This window comes from Notechis scutatus, chromosome 2, assembly GCF_049901735.1.
Source record: "Notechis scutatus isolate UNSWTSFEM ecotype Mainland chromosome 2, rNotScu1.2, whole genome shotgun sequence".
NCBI classification, from domain to species: Eukaryota; Metazoa; Chordata; class Lepidosauria; order Squamata; family Elapidae; genus Notechis; species Notechis scutatus.
This window is the reverse complement of record NC_142010.1, coordinates 190,143,480-190,164,384: the sequence shown is the minus strand read 5'-3', so window position 1 is coordinate 190,164,384 and position 20,905 is coordinate 190,143,480. Positions and strand designations below refer to the sequence as shown.

The window sequence follows — 20,905 nt, the reverse complement described above, 5'->3', positions numbered from 1 at the left end:
TCCTCATTTTACCCACCCTGGAAGGATGGAAGGCTGAGTCAACCTTGAGCCTGCTGGGATTTGAACTGCCAAATTGTAGGCAGCTGGCTGCCGCAGAAGTAACTTGCAGTACTGCATTCTAACCACTGCGCCACAGAGGCTGATGTTAAAATGTTTTAAATGTTTTAAAATATTAAAATACCTCACTATTTACTTCTCTTATTGTAACGACTAGCATTGGAATCAGAAATATGAACTGATAGGTTGCATTGTTTCGATTTCTCAGATAAGGTTGAAACGGTGCAGCTCAAAAGTGGGGCATAAAGTGAGAATTCTGTGATTTGTAAAATGCTAGCGACTTATGTATTTATTAAATTTATATGTTGCCCATCTCACTGTCGAACAACTCTGGACAGCTTACAAAATCATAAAACAACATCGTATAACAACTAGAATATTAAAAAAAACATTCAAAAATTAAAGCATTGAAAATTAACAAAAAGAAAACTAGTTAAGAAAGGAATCAATATGTAAACAGGGTGGAGGTGGGATTTCCTTCGTCTACAACCATTTTCATAATGGGACAGCCTCATTGTGTCCCCAAGCCAGTCAATCAGCAGAGCCAGGTTTTCAGGCTCTTCTGGAAGGCCCAGAGGATGAGCTCAAGGAGCAGAGTGTTCCAAAGGATGGGAGCCACGGCAGAAAATGCTCCTCTCCTGGCCCCTTCAGCTAAAATTCCTTGGCTGATGTGGTGCCTAGCAGGCCCCTTCTGGAGCAAGTAGAGCAGGCCAATCCTACCGGAGTGAGACAGTTGATCTAATGTTTCCCATTCTTATTCTTCCCGACCCCCTGCTGACACTTCATGGTAGAAAAGCAGTTATGTCAAACCACCTTATAGAAATACAGTGAAAGTTTTTATAATTAATATATGTGAAGTGCCAGAGGATTAGAAATGCAAAATTTACAGCTGGTCGGCCATGCCTATCTTAGTCATGTCCGTTTCCTACGCATATAGTTGTAGATAATGCATATTTCAGGGGCTAATGTGATTGATAAATTAACACCTGATTGATTAGTTTGCTAATCTCAAACTGTCAAAGTTTGCTAATCTCAAACTGTCAAATAACTAATATTTGTTTTTTACAGCTTTCGGCCCATGATGCATTAATATTATCTCAACCAGTTTGTACACCTTTACCACTCAGGTAATAATAGTCAGTGGAGTATTTTAAAGATGCAGCTGAATGAATATATTAAGAGCCAGTTTACATAAGAGTAAATCATAATTTGTTTAGAAGCAAATGAGCAACATGCTAATTATTCAGATTTTACTTGCATATGTTTCCAAATTGTTTTTTGTATTGGACATATGTCCGTCTCCACTCCCCCGGTCACTGAACATAGTGGAATTTCACATTGATTTCTAACAGGAAATAGCTGTTTCATTGCACTGGTAATCAGTAGTACCTTCTCTGAAAAGCAGCCCTATTTAATCTTTTTGATTTTTTTAAAAAATGGACAGATTGAAAGAATTCCTCAATAGCCTTTGATAAACAGCTCTACTGTGAGTTAATTCCCTGATTTTCCAAGCTTTGTTGTATAGGACATAGAGAATGGTTTTGAAGGACAGTTTGAAATATCTGTTACCAAAGTAACGATCAAACAAATATGGCTTGTGCTCATTTCAAGAAATAAAAAAAACTTCAGACACCCCGCTCCCTAATCTTTTTTTCTATTATTTAAACATTCTATCTCTGTAGTCCCCATCTTCAATAAGTTTCTGTGATAATAATAAAATATGTTGTTAAGGGGATCAGATAGGTTTTCCTATTTTACTACTCAGTATATGATAGTCGCTGGAAGTTGGGTGGCATATAACTTTAACCAATTATTATTATTATTGTCATTCATGAGCAATGAATGTAACAGTCCTCAATATCCTGATCTCATTGTAGTGGGGCAAACTACAGCACTCTGCTTATGAACCTTGGACCAGAAAACTGTGCTACTTTACTCCTCTCTGTATTGTTGGAAGGCAAGATTCTACTACATTCTCTCTGTCCAGCTGTGCTGACTGGAGTTGCCGAAGCTGTGGCTGCTGTAAGTACTAATAAGTTTGAATATTTTGATAACCAAATTTTTATCTGGATTAGTTCTTTGGTATTTGTTGTCTTGCTTTGCAAACATTGAACACTTAATTTTTTTTCTTTTGTTTCACGTGACCTTCTGAAAAAAATTAAAGTTTTTTATGCTTGAACGAAATATTTAAATTGCAGAATAAATATATTTTGTTTATGTGAATAAGATGAAGCACACCTGGTCATTTAAATTGTTTATTTTCCTAAAGGGGAAATTAACTTGCAAGTATTTTCTATTAGGATAGTGTAAATGATTCAAAGCTTTTTGCTGCAAAAGGATTAATTAAATGCCTAAAGGAACGATTGGATCAGAACAATAGGCTTTCTCTCTTTTTTCCCTTTTTCCACATCTGTAAATTTTCAGAATGGGACCTTTTGGTTATTAAAGTCATTAAAAAAGCAAAAAAAAAAAGCAAAACCCTGCTATAATACACAGTATTTTGGTAATCTTCAAATTCTCTGGATCAAATCCATACCCACAATGCAGCTTTTCCCCTTCATTCCTTCCTTATGTTTCTGAGCAGATAGCATCCCCATCAGACAAGATCAGGAAATCAACTACACAGGAACGCTAAAAGTCCTTTTATTGTTATTGGCCATAATCTTGCAAGTCTGATTATGCTATACTCCTTTTTCTGCTTATAGTCCTGCTTCCAAATGTTATTTCATTCTCATCTTAAAAACACTTCAGCCCCCTTTGCTCAGGCAACAGATCCTACATATCTCCATCAAAGTTTTCTTCCTGATTCTCTGCAGAAGTCCTCCAGTTCTCAGAAGCTTATTGTCAAGCCCTTTAGGGAAGAGAAACTTGTTTGTTTTTATAATTCTGTTGCTATTATTTTATCATTGGAAAGATTAATGGGATCCTGGGCTTCCATTTTATTTAGTTTGAAATGCAGTTAGGAAGTAAACATACATGCTTTTTCAATGCATACAGAAGCTGCATTTTAAGAAGCTAAGAGTCAGAAATAAACTTTTTTGCTTTTATTCAATACTCTTTTAATCTGATTAATTATCTTTGCCCTCCTAATTTTTTTTTCAAGAATGATATTTCACTGTTTTCTTAAATTGCATGAAAGATTTCCTGAAGTTCATCTCCTGTATCTGACGTATAATATAGTTGTCCTCAGTGACCATATATATTTATTTTGGTTTTTGATTTTTATGTTATACACCATCCAGAATTACTTGTTAAGATGGGCAACTATAGAAATAAAAATAAATAAAAACTACTGTTTCATCATCCAAATGAGATTATATATAAATTCAGATTGAACATATTAGTAGGGTTAGAATAACATGAATACATCAGGCAGTTTGTGGTCAGGAAACTTGCTATACCACCACAATAGAAATAAAAATACACTTAGACTTTTGGTAGAACTTTAACTTTTAAATTTACTGTTGTTACAGCACACAATAAATTTAAGTGGTCCTAAAATAAAATACTTACAAAATAATTACAAAGACTTTTTTGCCGGCATTATGAATTATGTATCTTAGTCATCTTATATTTCTTTCATTTGCACAAGTGACTGTTGACTGGTATGGCTTACAAAGTAGTATTTAGATACATGAAAATCGCACGATAGTATCTGGAATAAAATTCTTATTAAAACCTATTATTTGAGCTTAAAATTATATATATACCCAGTATGTTTGATAGAACTCATGTCCAAGCAGCTAAATGACTTGTGTACACACTAAACAAGGATTAAATAATAATTTCAGATTCTATTTATGCGGTAATCAATTTGATTTATTGTATAATGTTGCTCACAGGTGCTGTGAAATTCACATGATCTAACATGGCTTGGTTGTTACCTAGATTTCATTATCTTTTTAATTGATGGGTTTCGTTTCATTTTTTCCTTCAGATGATCTTTCCGTTTCAATGGCAGTGTCCCTACATCCCCCTCTGTCCTTTGTCTCTGGCAACAGTGCTCAGTGCTCCTGTCCCATTTATAGTTGGAGTTGATTCACGGTATTTTGATCTGTATGAGCCACCACAAGATGTGGTTTGCATTGATTTAGACACAAACATGGTGTACATGTAAGTGTGTTTTTTGAGTTTTTTTTGTTCATATCCTTTGTCTTCATATATATGTCTTTTAAAGTATTTGATGTAAAATTTGAATGTTTTATTTTGCTCATTTTATCCAATCTGTGAAATTTAAAACAGACCAAAGGCCCATCGGGTTTATGGAAGTACAGGTAGTCCTCGGCTAATGACAGCAAGTGGGATGAAAATTTTATTGCTAAACTGTGTTGTAAGGTGTAGCATTGTGCAACCACATTGCTTAGCAACAACAGTACTGGCTATCGTTGCTATCGTTAAGTGAGGATTACAGAGTCACTGAGTCCCAGGTAGCTTGCCAGCAGGTTGTCAGGCAGATAAGTGACTGCTGCCAGGTGGGGAAAATTGTGTGGGTGACAATGAACACAACTGGGCTAGGCAGGACTGATGTTGGTCGAGGAGGATGTGCGGGTTGCCTGTGAAGCATGGTGCAAGTATGGTTTGCTTTGGGGTGGGAGTGGGGCTGCTGCCAGGCAGGGAAGGGTGCATGGGTGGCCCGTGAGGTGTGGTGGGGCTGAGGGGGGCAACTGCCAGGTAAGAGAAAATGGAAGCAACTTATTGGAATCCAAGAAGACTCCACACCTCTGATTCAGGTGACCCTGAGGTCACAGATAAAATCCCAAGTAACCACAACAGTTCTCAGAGAGTGTTACGAGCAGTTGACTGCAAAGGAAACACAATATTTTCCATTTCCTCCCCCCCATCATCCTGTCAGAATCTATCATTCTCCCCCCTCTCTCCCAGTCTCAGCTGTCAATAACTCTCCTTCCATCTCCCACAGCATCCAATAAAACTGATGAAGCTTCCAGGGTAAGAAGCGAAACATCTTCAGCCTTTTGAAAAATAAAAACTACTTTTGATACAACTATGGCCTGAATGACTGAGAGTCTTCACAGGCAACTTATTGGAGTGACTTGCAATCTTTCCTGCTAGCTTCCTCATCGATTTCTTTGTGGGAAGCTGGCAGGAACTGTCACAAATGATTTTCATGTGACTGCAAGACACTGCAACAGTCATAAGTGTGAGATGGTTGCCAAGCACTCATGTTTGGGATGACTGGCAGGAACTTTGAGAACCAGTCATAAGTATCATTCTTTCAGTGCCATTGTAATGGGTGGTCGCTGAATGAGTAGTCGTTAAATGAGGACTACCTGTATTTTCTGTGCTGTGAATTGTCTAGTTCTTTGTGGGTTTGGGGTTTTGTATGTGTGTGCTTCTCTCCTCTTCACTTCCCCATCAATTGTAACTTTTTGTTTCATTTCTAGTTCAGTGAGGTGCTTCTCAGATAGCTTGGGAGATTTTTCTTCCAACTGGCATTATAGAGGTGAAAGTGTGTGTCTGTGTGTCTGTGTGTGTTCTTTTCTATGTATACTTATGGGTACTATATTTTTCAGTAGAAAAACTAATAGACATCAGAAAATGCTGAAAATTCATGGACATAGAAAAGATTAATCTTTGCCATTATGAGTATCATCACATGAAAAGTACTATGCTGTCACCTGAAAGAAGAAAAATTGATAAAAATCTATTCCTTAAGAAGGAAGGATTTTTAGTGGCTTTTTTAACTTATTGGTGTTCTCATAGTTCTAACCCAGGGGTGTCAAACTCGTGTCGTCATGGCAGCATAACGTGATGTATAGGGACTTTTCCCCCTTTGCTAAACTGGGCAGGGGTGTGGCCAGTGCATGACACATGCGGGCCGCAAGTTTGACAGCCCTGTTCTAACTGGTTCAGTAAATGTTAAGTCATTCTTTGTTGCTCTGCTAAATCAGAGATGGAGAATTTGTCAAATAATGATGGACCACCCTCCCATCATATCTAACATCTGACTGACTAAACACTTTCTGGAAAGTCATAAGTTGCCTAGCTTTGATATAAAAATTCAAATAGAATTAATTTTGAGAGAAAATTGGTAAAATGTACTCTGAGAAAGAATGTCTCAAAGGTGCTTTTTTTCTTCTTGAAGAAAAAGAAAATGTTTCATTTCTCATCCAAGAAGTTTCATCAGTTCTGATGGCAGTTGCCATCAGAACTGATGAAAGTCCAGTTGCTTTTTGAAGGAAAAAAAGCATCTTTGAGACAACTATGACTATGGTGACTGAGAATCTCCACAGGCATTCTGAGAAAGGATGTGTGAACGAAGTCAACTCACACAAATGACATTTTTCAACTTTCTTCTGCCTCTGTGCAATCCACTGCATCCTTAATATTGTTCTTGAAAGTAAGGGACTTTCAAAATAATGTGGAGATGACTTTGTAATGAAGGAAGAGGAAGAAAGCAGCTGAAAGCATGTCAAATCTTTAAATCATCTTTTAATGTTCCTTTATATTTTTATAATGTGTATGAGCTTTCATAGAGCAGCGTAGTAACCCAGTGCTGAAGACTCTCGCGTCCAACTCAGGAGGTTGAGAGTTCAATCTCACGTAGTGGCTGATGTTTCTCTCCTAAGGTATAAAAAAAAATCTATTCTTAACTGCAGGTAGGCATCAGGAAGGGCATCCGGCCAGTAAACTCTCAGCTCCATCCAGTCGCTCCAACTCTACCCTGAATTAAGGAATTACAGGGTAATAAAACGAGGTTTTTTTTAAAGCTTTTATTCCTGGAAACATGTTACTATTACACAAATGTTTATTTAATGGCATGATGTTTCGAGGAATTGTTATCTTTAAAAAACAACTGAATTTTTATTGACTTGGAGGGGATATTTGTTTCTGGTATACTTTTGTTCCACATTAGGAATAGCAGGGAAGGAGTATTTGTGAGACAAAAGATTTTTGTTCTTGGTCCATCCGAAAGCAAGCACAAAGAGATTTTTGCATTTGAGTGAATCTGCATAAAGAGTGGTTGTGCAAAGATTGGAAGTTTTTATACCCAAACAAATGCAGTATCATCTGTCTGCATCAGGAGAATATCATCTGTCTGCATCAGGGGAATGTGAATGGAGGGTATGTGTTAGCCTGAAATTGCTCCTTCGTATTGCAGGAATACTTCCTGCAAAATGTGAACAACCCTAACGTTATCTCTTTCTAAAAGGGGAATATTCTTTCCCTACTTGTTTGTTCCCTTCTCTTGTTTCATATTTCAGTTCAAAGTAATCAAATGACATCAGTATCATGTGACATACTTTGTAGTATTTGTGGTAATTCTGCTAGGAAGGAATCAAAAGTCTTATGTTAGAATTTGATTAGAGCAGGTTTCTAAAAACCAATAAAATTCAAAAGAGATTGCACATTAGGAAAGCAATAAGGTTTGCTAGCGAACAACAGCAAGGATTTGCCAGCTTTAGCTTCCGAGCTTAGTTCGTATTGTTTATATACTACTACAGAATCAATATAAGTCTTGGCCCTATTTGTTGTGGCTAATTTCCTTTCTTTGTGCTGAGTTTTCATACAATAACAGGAGAAAGGGTGGAGGAAAAATTAGGAAAATATCGTTGTAAATCTAGAGCAGGAAATTTTGAATTGTTGCAGTCATTTGGCAAATCTATTACTTGTACATGCTTACAAGTTAAATAGTAATATTTTTGCTTGCAAATCTTCAAATATTAAGATTTAATAATAAGATTGAAAAAATTACACTATGACCGTTCAGATCTCACTACATGTCATGCTGGATGAGACTGGGAAGAATGTAGTTGTATCTGAGCTTTACAAATTTTAGATAAAAAATGACAATCATTTTGTCTTGTGCTATGTCCTTAAGCTGCAAAATATGGATTTGTAGTAAAACAATCCTCCAGTTTGTACGCAGTTGGATTTTTAAAAGGGACTGTGGGTTTGTTTACATTGCAAATATGCACAAATGGAAAACGTGTTTTATTTTGAACTTGAACAACTGGTCTGTGGCATAGAAACTCAGTTAAATTATTTAACTTTAATATGGGTCATAGTTCAGCTGAACCAAAGCATTTTGTTGTTGGAATAGCTCACTTGTTTTGCGTTTTGGCTGTATTGTAGAATACATCATCATCATCATCATTATTATTATTATTATTATTAATAGTGTAGAATACATAAGAACTATGAACTGATTTACAGAGTTAACAAATTCCATAAAATGACACTCATTTCATGAAATGTTGGTGTTCTTAGTTGAAATTGTATTTGATATTGTTCTGAATTTGTTTGATATTTGGTAGCAAGACAGTTTGCCAGCTCTTGCAATAAACTACAATTAGCATTGCTTACAAATGAAGTCATTTTTTAACAAAATCCTCTGAATAAAACATACTTTACACAATAATAGATTGCAGGATAGAATCAGCAAATTGTAAAGTAGAATTAAAAGATAATAGGCTATTTATAGAAGCTAAAATTACAGAGTTTATGGTAATAGCTGTTTTGAACCTTATTCTTCCTTGTGAAATAATATGCTGTTTTTTCCATCTCGGAAAATTGTTAAAAGGAGAAGTAAAGTTCTGTCAATTCAGAAACTGGTTTCATAAAAAGGAGCATGTAAAACATACAATTTGTTTGTTTACTTTGGAGTTTAATAAGGAAAATTAAAATTACAATATTGTATGGAATAATATATTTTTCAAAATACATTTATACAAGAGATATTCTGTGAATAATTACTGAAATCCAGCACAAAAATCTGAATTGATATACTGAGATTTAAGTTATATAACTATGTTTTTTGAAGGAGAAAGTTCGTTTGAATCCATTTCAACTCCTATCAATTAATAAAGCAGTATTGGTTTATTCCTAAATACTTTTATCATTTCTGTAGTAGAGTGACAGATACTGATTTGCCTAAGCAGCTTAATTCGTTGGTAAGGATGAATTTTGAACTGGGAATGTTTTGCTTTATGGTGTGTTTTAAGGTTCTGTGCTGTTAGACTTTCATGCCTTGGATTTTTGAAAATGCTCTAAGAAAAAGAAATTTCAGATTCAAATATATTTGGATAACGTTATACTATTTATGTACAAGAATTCAACTGTATGTTTGAATTCTAGAAGTCTTGTAGTCTTAATCCTAGTCTCCTTTTAGCATGGTTTTGTACAAAATCTTGATAGCTAATTGTGCTATTGACTTGAACAAGGCCATTTCTCATATTTAGATCTGTTTAATTTAATGACCAAGTGAGTTGTAAGTTGGCTTACAATGAGTGTTGAATTTTTAACTCTCTCACTCTCAACTCACAGACTTTTGAAAATTATGTTGAACTACTTAAATCTCAACATGAGCCATAGCGATTGCAGGTTGACTACTCCTGATTTATGTAAGAAATTATGCAGAATGATTCAATATTACTTCCCCCCCTTTCTCTTGCTTTCTTTCTCATGTGCTGAAGAACTGAAGCAAAGCTGAATGAGACTTCTATATCTGAATGAAACTTTATACTTTACTGACCTAAGCAATTACAATACAGAATCATAAATAAAAGTCCTGATGTAAACATGATTTTTCAATTTTGAGTCATTCTCTGCAGTTTTCTTTCAGCATACAACATTTTTTTTGCATACAGTGCAAAATTAACTTGCATAATATACTGATTCATCTTTGTTCATCCTGAATATTTCAGGTTTAAAATGTTTTGTCAAGATTCAGTGCCTGTACATGAAAAATTAATATTGGAGTCAGTTTTTCTATACAGGCAGCATTTACATTCAGCATTGCCTATAACTCTAAAACCAAGGATCTTCAAACTTGTGGACTTCAACTCCCAGAATTCCTGAGCTAAAATGACCGTGGAGGAATTCTGGGAGTTTCCACAAGTCTTAAAGCTGTCAAGTTTGAAGACCCCTGCTCTAAACACTTGATAAAAATATAATATTGCGTGTTACCAGATACAATTTCAAGCTTGGAAATAGGAGGCCAAAAATTCTTTGTCAAAATAATGCTGCAAATGCAATCATATCTCAAGATAAACTTTTATTTAGATACTGTACATTGAAATAACGTATCTAAATAAAAATACTCAAAGAAAAGTTGGTGTAGTTTTGGAATGAAATCTAAATTTAACTAAGAGGACTCTTAATGCTTACCAGAGAAACCCCAAAGTTGATTCAAGTCATTTGGCATTAAAACAATGAAAAGAGTTTTGGAATATTACCAGGAGAATGTAAATGCCTGTTCTTATTCTTGTTTCAGTATCAGCAAGCAATAAAAGCCGAGTGTTCCATTTTTTATATATTACTCATTTTGACATATGTACCTTTGTTTCTGCTGTATAGATCAGATGATAAGAAGAGTATGACCTGGAAGCTGCTCCCTAAGAAGCCTTGCAAAAGCCTTCTTGGAACATTAAGGAAATTGCACCCACAACTTGCCTTAGGTAAAACAAATAAGAGATTAAAAGGAACTAATCTTTGGAAAAGAAAAAAATTCAGCTGAACTGTTTGTTTTCCCACATATTGTTTGAACACATGGATAGAGGCAGAGATATGCAATTTAAAATGTTGACACCCATAGACTCTTTTTTTTTAAATTATTCCAAGATAGTTAAAACAATTCAAACACCAGAAAAACCCCATTTTTATAATTGTTCATAGAAATTATAGGAAGCGTATGAATTTTATTCCGGTTAACTAAGTAACCTGCTAATTTAATAAACTGCCGATTTAATAAACTGATGGTTGCAGCAACCTGTGATCACATGATCATCATTTGTGACTTTCCCTGTGACCTTCCCATAAGCAAAGCCAGCTTCCCACAGGCAAAGTCAATGAGAAAGCCAGGTAGTATGAAATAACAATTTTGGCTCAATCCCATCCAGTTTTATATATCTGTAAAGTCATTTTTAATACAGCTGATAAAGATTTCAATTTTTCTTTTCTTTTCCTTGTTTTTGTTTTTGTTTTATTTGTTTTTCTTCTATTTTTTTCTATGTTAATGCAAAATACAAATTTAATAAATATAAAAAGCTCAATTTTTGAAGAACAGTGACAAGATTTAATATGACTCAACCATGCTGTTTTACTAAACACCGTTATTTCTACAGACCACAGGTAGAATATAATGAGTTATATACCACAGACTTTATGAAGTTGAAATACCTAGTACAGTAGCAGAAATCATAAGATTTCAAAGCATACTTTTGAGAGTATAGAAATAGTAATAGCAATAGACTTATATACTATCCCATAGCACTTTACAGCATTTTCAGGTTGGTTTACAATATCAGCATATTGTCCCCAGCAGTCTGGGTCCTCATTTTACTGACCTTGAAAGGATGGAAGGCTGAGTCAACCTTGATCTGGTCAGGATCGAACTCTAGGCTGTGTGCAGAGTTAGCTAGTAATACTGTATTCTAACCACTGCACCACCTGGGCTTCTCCAAGTTCATTCTTTTTCAAACATTGCTTCTGTAATGTCTCTTTGGTGGTGAGCATTCATTTGACTACATTCATTTAATTAAGTATTTAAGTCTCCTTAATTTTGTATGCCTTATTCCACTCTAATACAGTTCACAGAAAGACCCAAGAAGGCTCTGCCGTTGAGATGAAGCCGATAGAGGCAGATTTCTCCTGGCAGAAAAAGATGACGCAGTTCGAAATGGAGATTCAGGAAGCTTTCCTGCGTTTTATGGCCTATATCTTAAAAGGGTATCGAATTTTTCTTAAGCCAATCACACAAGCACCTTCAAATAAAACTACTGCTGTGGATTCCCTGTTTGACCTTCAAGGTAAGATTGGGAGATCAGCAGAAATAAATGGTGGTTTTCAAATAAAATACTGGTCAAACTTCAAATGCTACAAATACTAGACTTCTCAGCTTGCCAGTTTCTTCTTTGTATGCAATAGAATAAAGACTAGAATAGAATAGAGTATGAGCTTTGCTGGCATTCAGGGCAGGCAGTGCAACAGAGAAGGCACATCTCCTCAGTGCCATTAGATGATCTTGTTTGGTAGAGTGAATCCAAAATACGCCCACAGTCCAATTTTGTGTGATGGGCAGACACAACTGGAGAATTGTTTGGGGGTGGGGGACGACGGACCTGTGAACACTGGCAGATAATTCCCTCTCTGTCGTCTGTTCTGTCTTGTTAAATTGAGCATAAAATGTTAAAGCTAAAGGATTGTCTTTGCTTGTCTAAAATGCTAAATTATATATTATAGAAGGTGTGGGATTAGATTTGCTCTTGAGTCACATAAAGTGATTCCATCAGCTGGAGTTCTGAAGAAAAATGCATGATCTCCTAATTCTCTAAGGAGCTTTTAAGAGCTCTAAATTTTTCAAGTGGATCAAGTTCAAAAACTATCAATAATACAATGCAGATACTAAAGAGATGTTGTGTGTGAAAACTCTGAAGTGGAACTTTTTTTTTGAAAAAACCCGACTCATCTGGCTATCATGTTTATGTTATTAAAAATACTGGCTCTTGGTGTTATATCATAAGAGCAGGATATATACTGAAAGCATTGTGTAGGGTCTTGTCGATAAATAGGTGTGGACCCAGAGTGTCCATATTGCTCAGTGTTATAGGAGATGAATAAACAGAAAAATGAAATAATTGTAATTGTAATGTATGGCTATTTTCTTTTCTTCCTTTCTATGTACTAGGATTTTTAAAAAGTAGAGACCGTGCCTACACAAAATTCTATACAGCTTTAACAAAGACCCAGATTTTTAGCCGCTTCATTGAAGAATGCAGTTTTGTGAGTGACAAAGATACAGGATTAGCATTTTTTGATGACTGTGTAGAAAAGGTAAAGATATTTATTGGGTAAATATATCATTTCGCTTTAAATTTGGTGCATGACGATTTTTGGGGAGCAGCATTTTAACTCTTTAAGATAACTGCGTGTTGTGTTTTATCTTGGAAATGTTCTAGTGTTATCCACATTAGATTTGTTCAGGGCTTCTATTAGGCAAGAAAATTTAAAAATTTACGCTATACATAATAGCAAAACATTGTGCTTTATTTACAAAAATTAAGCATTTATTTCTAATATTTATTTTAGCTTTTTCCTGAGAAAGGATCAGAAAAAGGAGATAAGGTATTTATTTACTTCTCATGGGACAAGAATTTGCTGATAATTAAGCATGTATGGTAATAAGATGGAAATGGAGGATGTGATTGATCAAATAGATGTTTGGGAATCTTAATATATCTTTTTTTCTAGATCTGCTACTTGAAAATTGAATGGCTGTTATATTAGTGTTTTGTGGATCTTTTAGCAGTGCTAGTGGCAAACAGCTGCAAGATGTGTACATAGTCATAGCTTCTTCTGCCTTTTTTTCTACATCACGCTCTGTGCTTCCAGTTGCATCCTTAAGGCTTTGAAATAGCATCGTGATATTAAAGTGTGATGTATTTGCAGGTTGATGTCGACTCAGCAGAGGATATCCGGTTAATTGAATTTGATGAATCTCAGAAGAGTGAACATACAGTATTTATAATGCCACCAGAACCACCCCCAGACGATGGACAGGAAAGATTACCAAAGTATAGGTATTCTCTTAATGGCATTTGGATAGACTTCTTTTTAGTTCCATCCAGCCTTTCCTAATTTAGATGGGTTTGGGGAGGTGGTCATGGTAGGTAGGAATCTTTGGAAAATGTGGTTCTGGAGACCAAAAGATCAGACAAGGATCTTTTATCAAGAGTGCCCATTATACTAAAAGTTAATCTTACTAAAATTACCGTTACTTTGAATTTTAATTTCTTCTAAACATTGAATCTAGAGAATAATTTTTTAGCCATCATGCTCAGCAGGGGTACACAAAACATGTGGAATTTTGAATAATTTAAAATTTGAAATGTTCTTTTTTCCATTGAGAATTTGCTTTTGATTAGTATTTTGGAAGTCTTTCAGTTTGAAACACCTCGGCTTTGAGTTGAAAACATTTTTTTTTAAACTCAGAACACTGAACAAAGATTTTCCTCTTGAATTGGAGTGGTTCAAATTTAGTACAAATTTGAAACATTTTATAAACCATATTCTGCTATTTTTAATAATTTCCTTGACAATGTACTCTAGCATGGAAGTTACTCATTGTTTCTTAGTTACCTGTTCCAAATAATAATTAAATTGGGGGTCCTTTGGGTATCAGAATGATTTCAGAAATTATGTTGATACGTTAAAAATATTGATTCCCTCAAATTCTTTCATAAGAAAAATAGTTCCATAAGGCAATATTGTGCAGTTGAACCTTTTGAAGTAATGCATCAAATTGCTTAAAGCTGTTCCCTGGTATAATCCATTTTTGTTCTTTTCATTTTGGAATAAGCATCCTCTCCTTTCAGCATCGTCTCAATTTGCAAGGGACTATTGTTTAGAATTGGTGGACCTGAAATTCATTTTATTATCCTATTATGGATGGAAGACAGTGTTATACAATTTTGATTTTCTTTTCCAGCTACAAGACCTTCCCTAAGTTAGAGCTTAAGCTCTTTGACAGACCACAAGATCTCAAACTTTCCTTGAAGAGGCACCCAGCTAAAAGCAACATTTCAAATAGTCCAGCGCTTATGGCAAAGAGGACCAAGCAGGTTATTTTTATTTTTAAGATACATTCAGAGTTGAAATAAGTTTGGGGAGGGGGGATGATATAATAAGTAGAAATGCACGTTCTTCTTTTCCACATTTCATGCTGTTAAAAGAGCATGTTATCTGACACTCCTTAAATTCCTTTTAAGATGTGTCTATTTTTACTCTTCTTCTTTTCTTTTCTTTTTTTTGCAGGAAATAAAAGCAGCCCATAAACTAGCCAAGAGATGCTACGCAAACTGCCCACAGTGGGCCAAATTCCTTTTCAGTCATTGTTACAGCTTATGGTTTATTTGTCTCCCAGCCTATGTTAGACTTTCACATCCCAAAGTCAGAGCACTGCAGCAAGCATATGAAGTTCTTATTAAAATGAAAAAAACAGATGTGGAACCACTAGATGAAGTAAGTTATGAAGTCTGCCGTGCTATAAAAAGATGCAGGCATATCTTTGTCTTGGAATAATATTTATATTTGCTGCCTTCTAGTCCAGTATAGATTGTATAATCAGGTGCTTTGCAAACACCCTTTGATCTGAGATGCAAAGGTATGAAGCATCTTTTTGAAAACTCAAAACAGCTGCTGCCTGTCTCCCAAGAGTGGTCTTTATGTGTATGCACATGCATGAATATGTAGAAGATACTTCTTCAAGGATAGTTGATAAAAGGAGACACTTGTTCATACTAAGCCTTTATCTAGTTGCTTACACATTCACACTGGGATCAAGAAAGGTTCTTGAGCAAATATATATATATTAGCCTACTGTTTTTCACAAAAAGACAACGTTCTGCAACTTTGGATTTCCAGTAATATACTTTTAATTCCAGTCAGTTCTAAATACGATAGGTTGATATAGTTTGTAAAACAGGCAAGCTACAGCTCATTTTAATGCAGTAAGAAAATATTTTGTTAACCACCTGCAATTGATATCAGATGACCCATGACGGTTTCTGTGCATTCCCAGGGTTACTGATAGAATTAAGTCTTATTATTTGTAACATAAATATCTATTGTTATTTTTTCTAGGCTAGATCTGAAAGAAGAGAACAATTTTCTGCTCCCTCTCTATTCTTTTTTTCTTTCATTTGGAGATATTTATAGCATATTGTAGATATCCCACTAAGAGAATAACATCTGCTTCATTATACTGTTAATATCCAACTTTCCTGTAATTTCTGGTTATGATCATTATAAAGTAAGAAATTTTATAATTGTCAGATTTATCGTGTATATATACGCACTTTTTTCCCCTGAAAATAGGGGCAATGATGTGTATGCGTGTTATCGCTCGATATAATGTTAAGAAGCCTGCGTGAATGCTGCTGGGATCGGGATCAAGGACACAAATGAAAGAAGGGGAGGGAGGAAGCAACCGAAGCCTGTCCTTCTCTCTGGGTCAGCTCTCAGTCGCTCTCTCTGCATTCCACCAGCACAGGAAGAAACTGCTTCAAAGAGCGGGAGCTTTTCCTGTCGCCGCAGCTTCCCTGAAGCGCCCGTTTCTCCCCCACCCCCACCCCCGTCCGCCCGCCCGCGCCCGCAGTGCTCCGTTCTGCCTGCCTGCCTGCCTTCGTTAATGGTTGAATCGGAACAGCTTCGGCTGAGTAAAAGAGGCGAATAGTTATTATTCTCAGCCGAAGCTGCTCCCAAACAACCAGAAACTAAGGCAGGCAGGCAGAATGGGACACTGTGGATTGAAGCGCGGGTGGGAGTGGGGGTGAAACGGGCGCTTCGGAATAGCTGCGGCGACAGGAAAAGCCCCCGCTTCTTTGAAGCAGTTTCTTCCTTGGATGGTGGAGCAGCGAGAGAGCGAAGCCTCTCTTCTCTCTCTCCCGGTCCTTGCAAAATTTTCTGCTTGAAACCGGTCCCTGGTACAAAAAGGTTGGGGACCACTGATTTACCTTATAAGTGGTAATAATATTAATAAAAAAAAAAAGTTCTGAGCTACCCTTATTTTGCTTCAAAGTTTTTATTTAGAAATTTAATTTTTTTTCTGAAATTTCCCTCTTAAAATGAAGATGCGTGTTATACGCCTGTGCGTGTTATACGCCGATAAATACGGTACTTGAGATTACATCATCTTACATTCAAATGCTTACTGTGCATGAAATTTTACCATGCATTTCATCTATTAAAAATACAGATAAGTAGGTAAACTAGTCCAATGTCCAAATGTGACATTTTGGAAAAGAAATGATTAAACATGGCACCATTATTATATATGACTAAGAAAAAGGAAATGGTTTCAGCTCTGTCATTTTCAATCTTCTGTAAATTTAAAAAAAAATCTGAAACTTGTTTCTATTTCTACTTGTACTGCAATGGAGAATCAACACCTTAGCTCAAATGCATCTTCAAAGTTTGGATAGCTTCACTTTTGTGCCAAGAACTTTTCCTTCAAATTTGGCCTTAACCTTGAAAGAAGTTTCAAGCAAATTAGAGAAGGGTTGCAAAAACAAAGAGCTAATCTATGAACACTCAGATAAACTTGGCAGTCAAAGAGAGATGAAGCCCAGTGCCTCAGTTGCCAGTTTGTCCAAGCATGTAGGACATTCCTCAGATTTGCACATGCATGCACACATCTGTTGCGGTAAAGTAGAGAAGTCACAATTCAGTCCCATTTTGCCTGGACATGCTGGCCTTCTTCTTAACCCTAATCTGGAAGATGTTCCTGTAAATTTCAGTAGGCACGATGTGTTTAACTTTAGATAGTTGTATGGGAGAATTTTGTAACTTGGTGTTCTTGGTTTTTTTTAAAAAAATAATGTGTGTGTGTGTACACACACACACACACACACACACACACACACACACACATACATACATACATACATACACACACATACATACATACATATGCATAAATAATGTAAAATATTTATGAAAACACCCTTTCCATAGGTAGTACAGGTACACCAAGTAGATTATTGGACTAAAATCAAGGAGACCCAGGTTCTAAAAAGTTCTGAGTCAGGTGGATGGGAAGGTTACTTACCCTTGGCCCAACCTATCTCATAGGATTGTGGAAATAAAATTAAAAGGATTTCTTTCCCCCCAGACCTCTTGAGCTCTTTAAAAAAAACAGATGATTATAAATTAGATGTGCTTAAGCAAGTTTCTAGTCACATTATTTTACCTGAATTAAAATGTCACAAAAATATACCAATTAATTGCAGTACAGTCCCCTTTAAACACTTAATCTAAGAAAGGATTGCAATGTTGTTGTTGTTTTGTAATGCTAAACAGTTTGTGTGGTTTTCTTTTCTGTCGATTGTCTTGCAGTAAAAATGGGTAGTTTTGCCTTCCTACAGTATCAATAGGTTTATTGATTTTGGTAGCAGCTGAGAGAATTGGACCAGAAGTTATGTATGGTATGAGTTAGGGATATTATTTTAATATGTGGGCAGCTTTCTAATTCAGTGACAGAATATCTCTCTGCTTTAAACTAGTTTTCCTCTGCTGATTGATGATACCTACCAAGAGAGATTTATATTGTAACAATAGTTACACTTGATGCTTTACTATCTATAAAATCTATACTCTTTACATTATTTATCAGGTGTGTTATAGAGTTTTAATGCTGCTCTGTGGACTTTGGGGCCATCCTGTCCTGGCTGTGCGGATTCTCTTTGAGATGAAAAATTCTGGCATAGAACCAAATGCAATTACTTATGGCTACTACAATAAGGTAAGCAAAGAATTAGCAAATACCATATAAGGAAGATTTATAACTTACTTCCTTATCACTGTTGCATAACAATGATATAATTCTATCTGACTGAGATTGCAGGGCATGGATTATAAAGATGTAAAGTATGGCTTTGGAAGTATTTTTCTTAGTAATTTCACTCTTCCAGGCAGTTTTGGAGAATCCCTGGCCTAGCAGTAATCGCAGTGGTATATTTCTTTGGACAAAATTGCGGAATGTGGTACACAGTATGGCACAATTAAGGCAATGTCTCAAAAAGTCTACACAGACTTCACAGGTTGCTTCAATACCAGGTAATGTCACAATCCTTGACTGCCATAAACAAATATAAATCCTTCAGATTAGTCATAAACTCTTATTACTGGGTAATGTGATTGCATGTGATATAACAGACACAATTAAATACAAGTACAGAGTATCAAACAGAGTACTGCAATGAGTGTGGGGTTATGTGCTGTTTTCGTAAGCGTTTATGTCTTAAGTAGCTGTACCATGAAGCAGGAGCTTTAAGATATCACTGAAAGGAAGGGGATGTGAAGATTTGGGCTTTGGATTCCCCAAAATAGCCCCTGATAAGCACATTGAGTAGGGGTGGATTGGTCTTCATTTGCCAAAAAAGGTCTTGAGTCAATCCTTCAGCAATGTTGTGGGTTACCATATTGCTGCTCTTTGTTTTGTTTTTTTAAACTAATACATTATTGTTCCTGTCCTCAGCTTCACGGAAGATCCCAGGTGGAAGTGATGGGGACACGGTGAGCCATGGTAGTGTGGATAGTTCTAATGATGCTAACAGTGGGGAGCACACTCTCTTCGTCAGAGACTTAGTCAGGCTTGATTCCATTGATAATCACTCTAGCACAGGTATTAGATCTGTTGGGGTTCACTAACTATGCAATGTCTTTCTAATATGCTGCTGGCATTAAATATTGTTTCTGTTACAAAGATTGTGTGTGATAGAAAGAGGAAAAGGTAAATGTTTTCTGCTCCCTGCCAATCCCACGAATAACAGAATCCAAACTGTGGTCCAGATTGCTTCACCAGGAAGCAGATTGCATGTATAGATCACAAGTTGGATGTACACGCTTAGGTTGTGCAGCTGTTGGAGATCGCTTTTTCTCTCTGTTTTTCTCTCTTTCTCTTGTAAGAGAAAAATAGCTAATCAGCGGGAAGAGGAAGAGACAAGGTGGAAAATGATCGTATTAGTTCAACATAAAGAATTGTGGTTTTATACTAACTTGAACTTTTGTGTTTAATAAACCTTTTTTTGGCCTTTCAGCACAGGTGAACTATATGTGAGAACTTACAGTGCGCTGAACCCTGATCCCAGGAAGATATATTTTGAGTGAAGGAGGCACTGATAAGAGTACTGCAACTGGTTCTTTTTATCTCTAATGTATATCTTCCTGGGGATCGTGCTGTATCCCAAATATTTATTTAATTGAACTTGGGTAAAATTTGTATGAGGGCAAAAGGAGTACACTGGGATCACTTTATGCTAAACATGGAATACTGTGTTTCAGAAAATTTCACAGTAATTTGCATTAGGTGGGGGAAATTCTATATTTAGCCCACATTTGTTGATTAAAGATAAGTTTGTAAAGGATTTTAAGTGCAGATGGCTGAATCTTTCAGAAAAGAGTTTCCCGACTTTCATTTTGCTATAAGTTACATATTTTAAATGAAATAAAGATCATATTTTTAAAAAATCCTGCTCTTAAATGTAAATCTAAATGTTGTCCTGTTCCTCAGTTTTCTCTACTAAACTTTCTTGACTTCCTTCTTTTTAAAACAATTTTAGTCTGTCTCTGTTTTGCGTAGATGGCTTCTTGTATTTGTCTAGTCGTAGATAACTAAATATTCCTTCTCTCTGATCCTTGTTGCTCTGCTTCTTGCTCTGTGCTGTCTCTTGGTGCTGCATTTGTCCTTGGCTGTCATGGTGTGGGGTGCAGACTTGTGTGGTGCGAATCCTTGGAGGCAGATGTGCATTAAATTCTGCTGTTGAATGTTAAACCCTGCAGGTAATTTTCCCGTGAATTAATGTAAATCAATATTAAAAGAAACTGGGTGACTTTTCAACTTGCTATTTTAAATAATAGTAAGTTGCTCTGGAAACACCCACCCACACATAGCATATATCTCAGATTTCATTCATTGATGGCATTTTGCTCCTTCCATTTATTATTTAAACAGAAAGATGCTGTGTTTCTTCAGTCTGGGATTTGACTGTTGTTCAAGTTGCAAGCCTTTTTACCTCTGGCCATGTTACTAGAGGAGTGTAGAGACAGTGTGTCACCATTTAGGACAGTATTTTTTCCCCCTCAAACATGGCAACTTTGCATACCAGCTGGAGAATTCTGAGAATTGAAGTTCCACACCTTAAAGTTGTCAGATTTTTAGGATATAAAACCAGTGTTTTTCAAACGAATTATATAAGAATTTCAGCCTCAAATTTCAGCATTTGTTTTTTTAAAACCTCTGAATCTGTTGGAATTATTGATGAATTATGGGAGTTATAGTCATACTTAATCTAGAAGCCACTTGGTTGGGAAAGGCTGTATTAGAATAAGA

General features: G+C 35.9%; 1 protein-coding gene across 5 annotated transcripts in view; it reads left to right on the top strand.

The window, feature by feature from the left end:
* DENND4C (DENN domain containing 4C) overlaps positions 1–20,905 on the top strand; it is an 82,588-nt gene that overhangs the window by 40,536 nt on the left and 21,147 nt on the right. For 3 of the 5 annotated variants that reach the window (XM_026680269.2, XM_087957637.1, XM_087957635.1), the window contains exons 8-20: positions 1,126–1,184; positions 1,935–2,079; positions 3,995–4,170; positions 10,375–10,475; positions 11,607–11,825; positions 12,704–12,849; positions 13,105–13,140; positions 13,465–13,595; positions 14,504–14,636; positions 14,830–15,036; positions 18,188–18,316; positions 18,486–18,630; positions 19,052–19,198. In XM_026680269.2, coding sequence (XP_026536054.1) covers positions 1,126–1,184; positions 1,935–2,079; positions 3,995–4,170; positions 10,375–10,475; positions 11,607–11,825; positions 12,704–12,849; positions 13,105–13,140; positions 13,465–13,595; positions 14,504–14,636; positions 14,830–15,036; positions 18,188–18,316; positions 18,486–18,630; positions 19,052–19,198 — 1,774 coding nt within the window. The remainder of the gene's footprint in view (positions 1–1,125; positions 1,185–1,934; positions 2,080–3,994; positions 4,171–10,374; positions 10,476–11,606; positions 11,826–12,703; positions 12,850–13,104; positions 13,141–13,464; positions 13,596–14,503; positions 14,637–14,829; positions 15,037–18,187; positions 18,317–18,485; positions 18,631–19,051; positions 19,199–20,905) is intronic. The other 2 variants (XM_026680271.2, XM_087957636.1) reach the window with 1 other exon arrangement.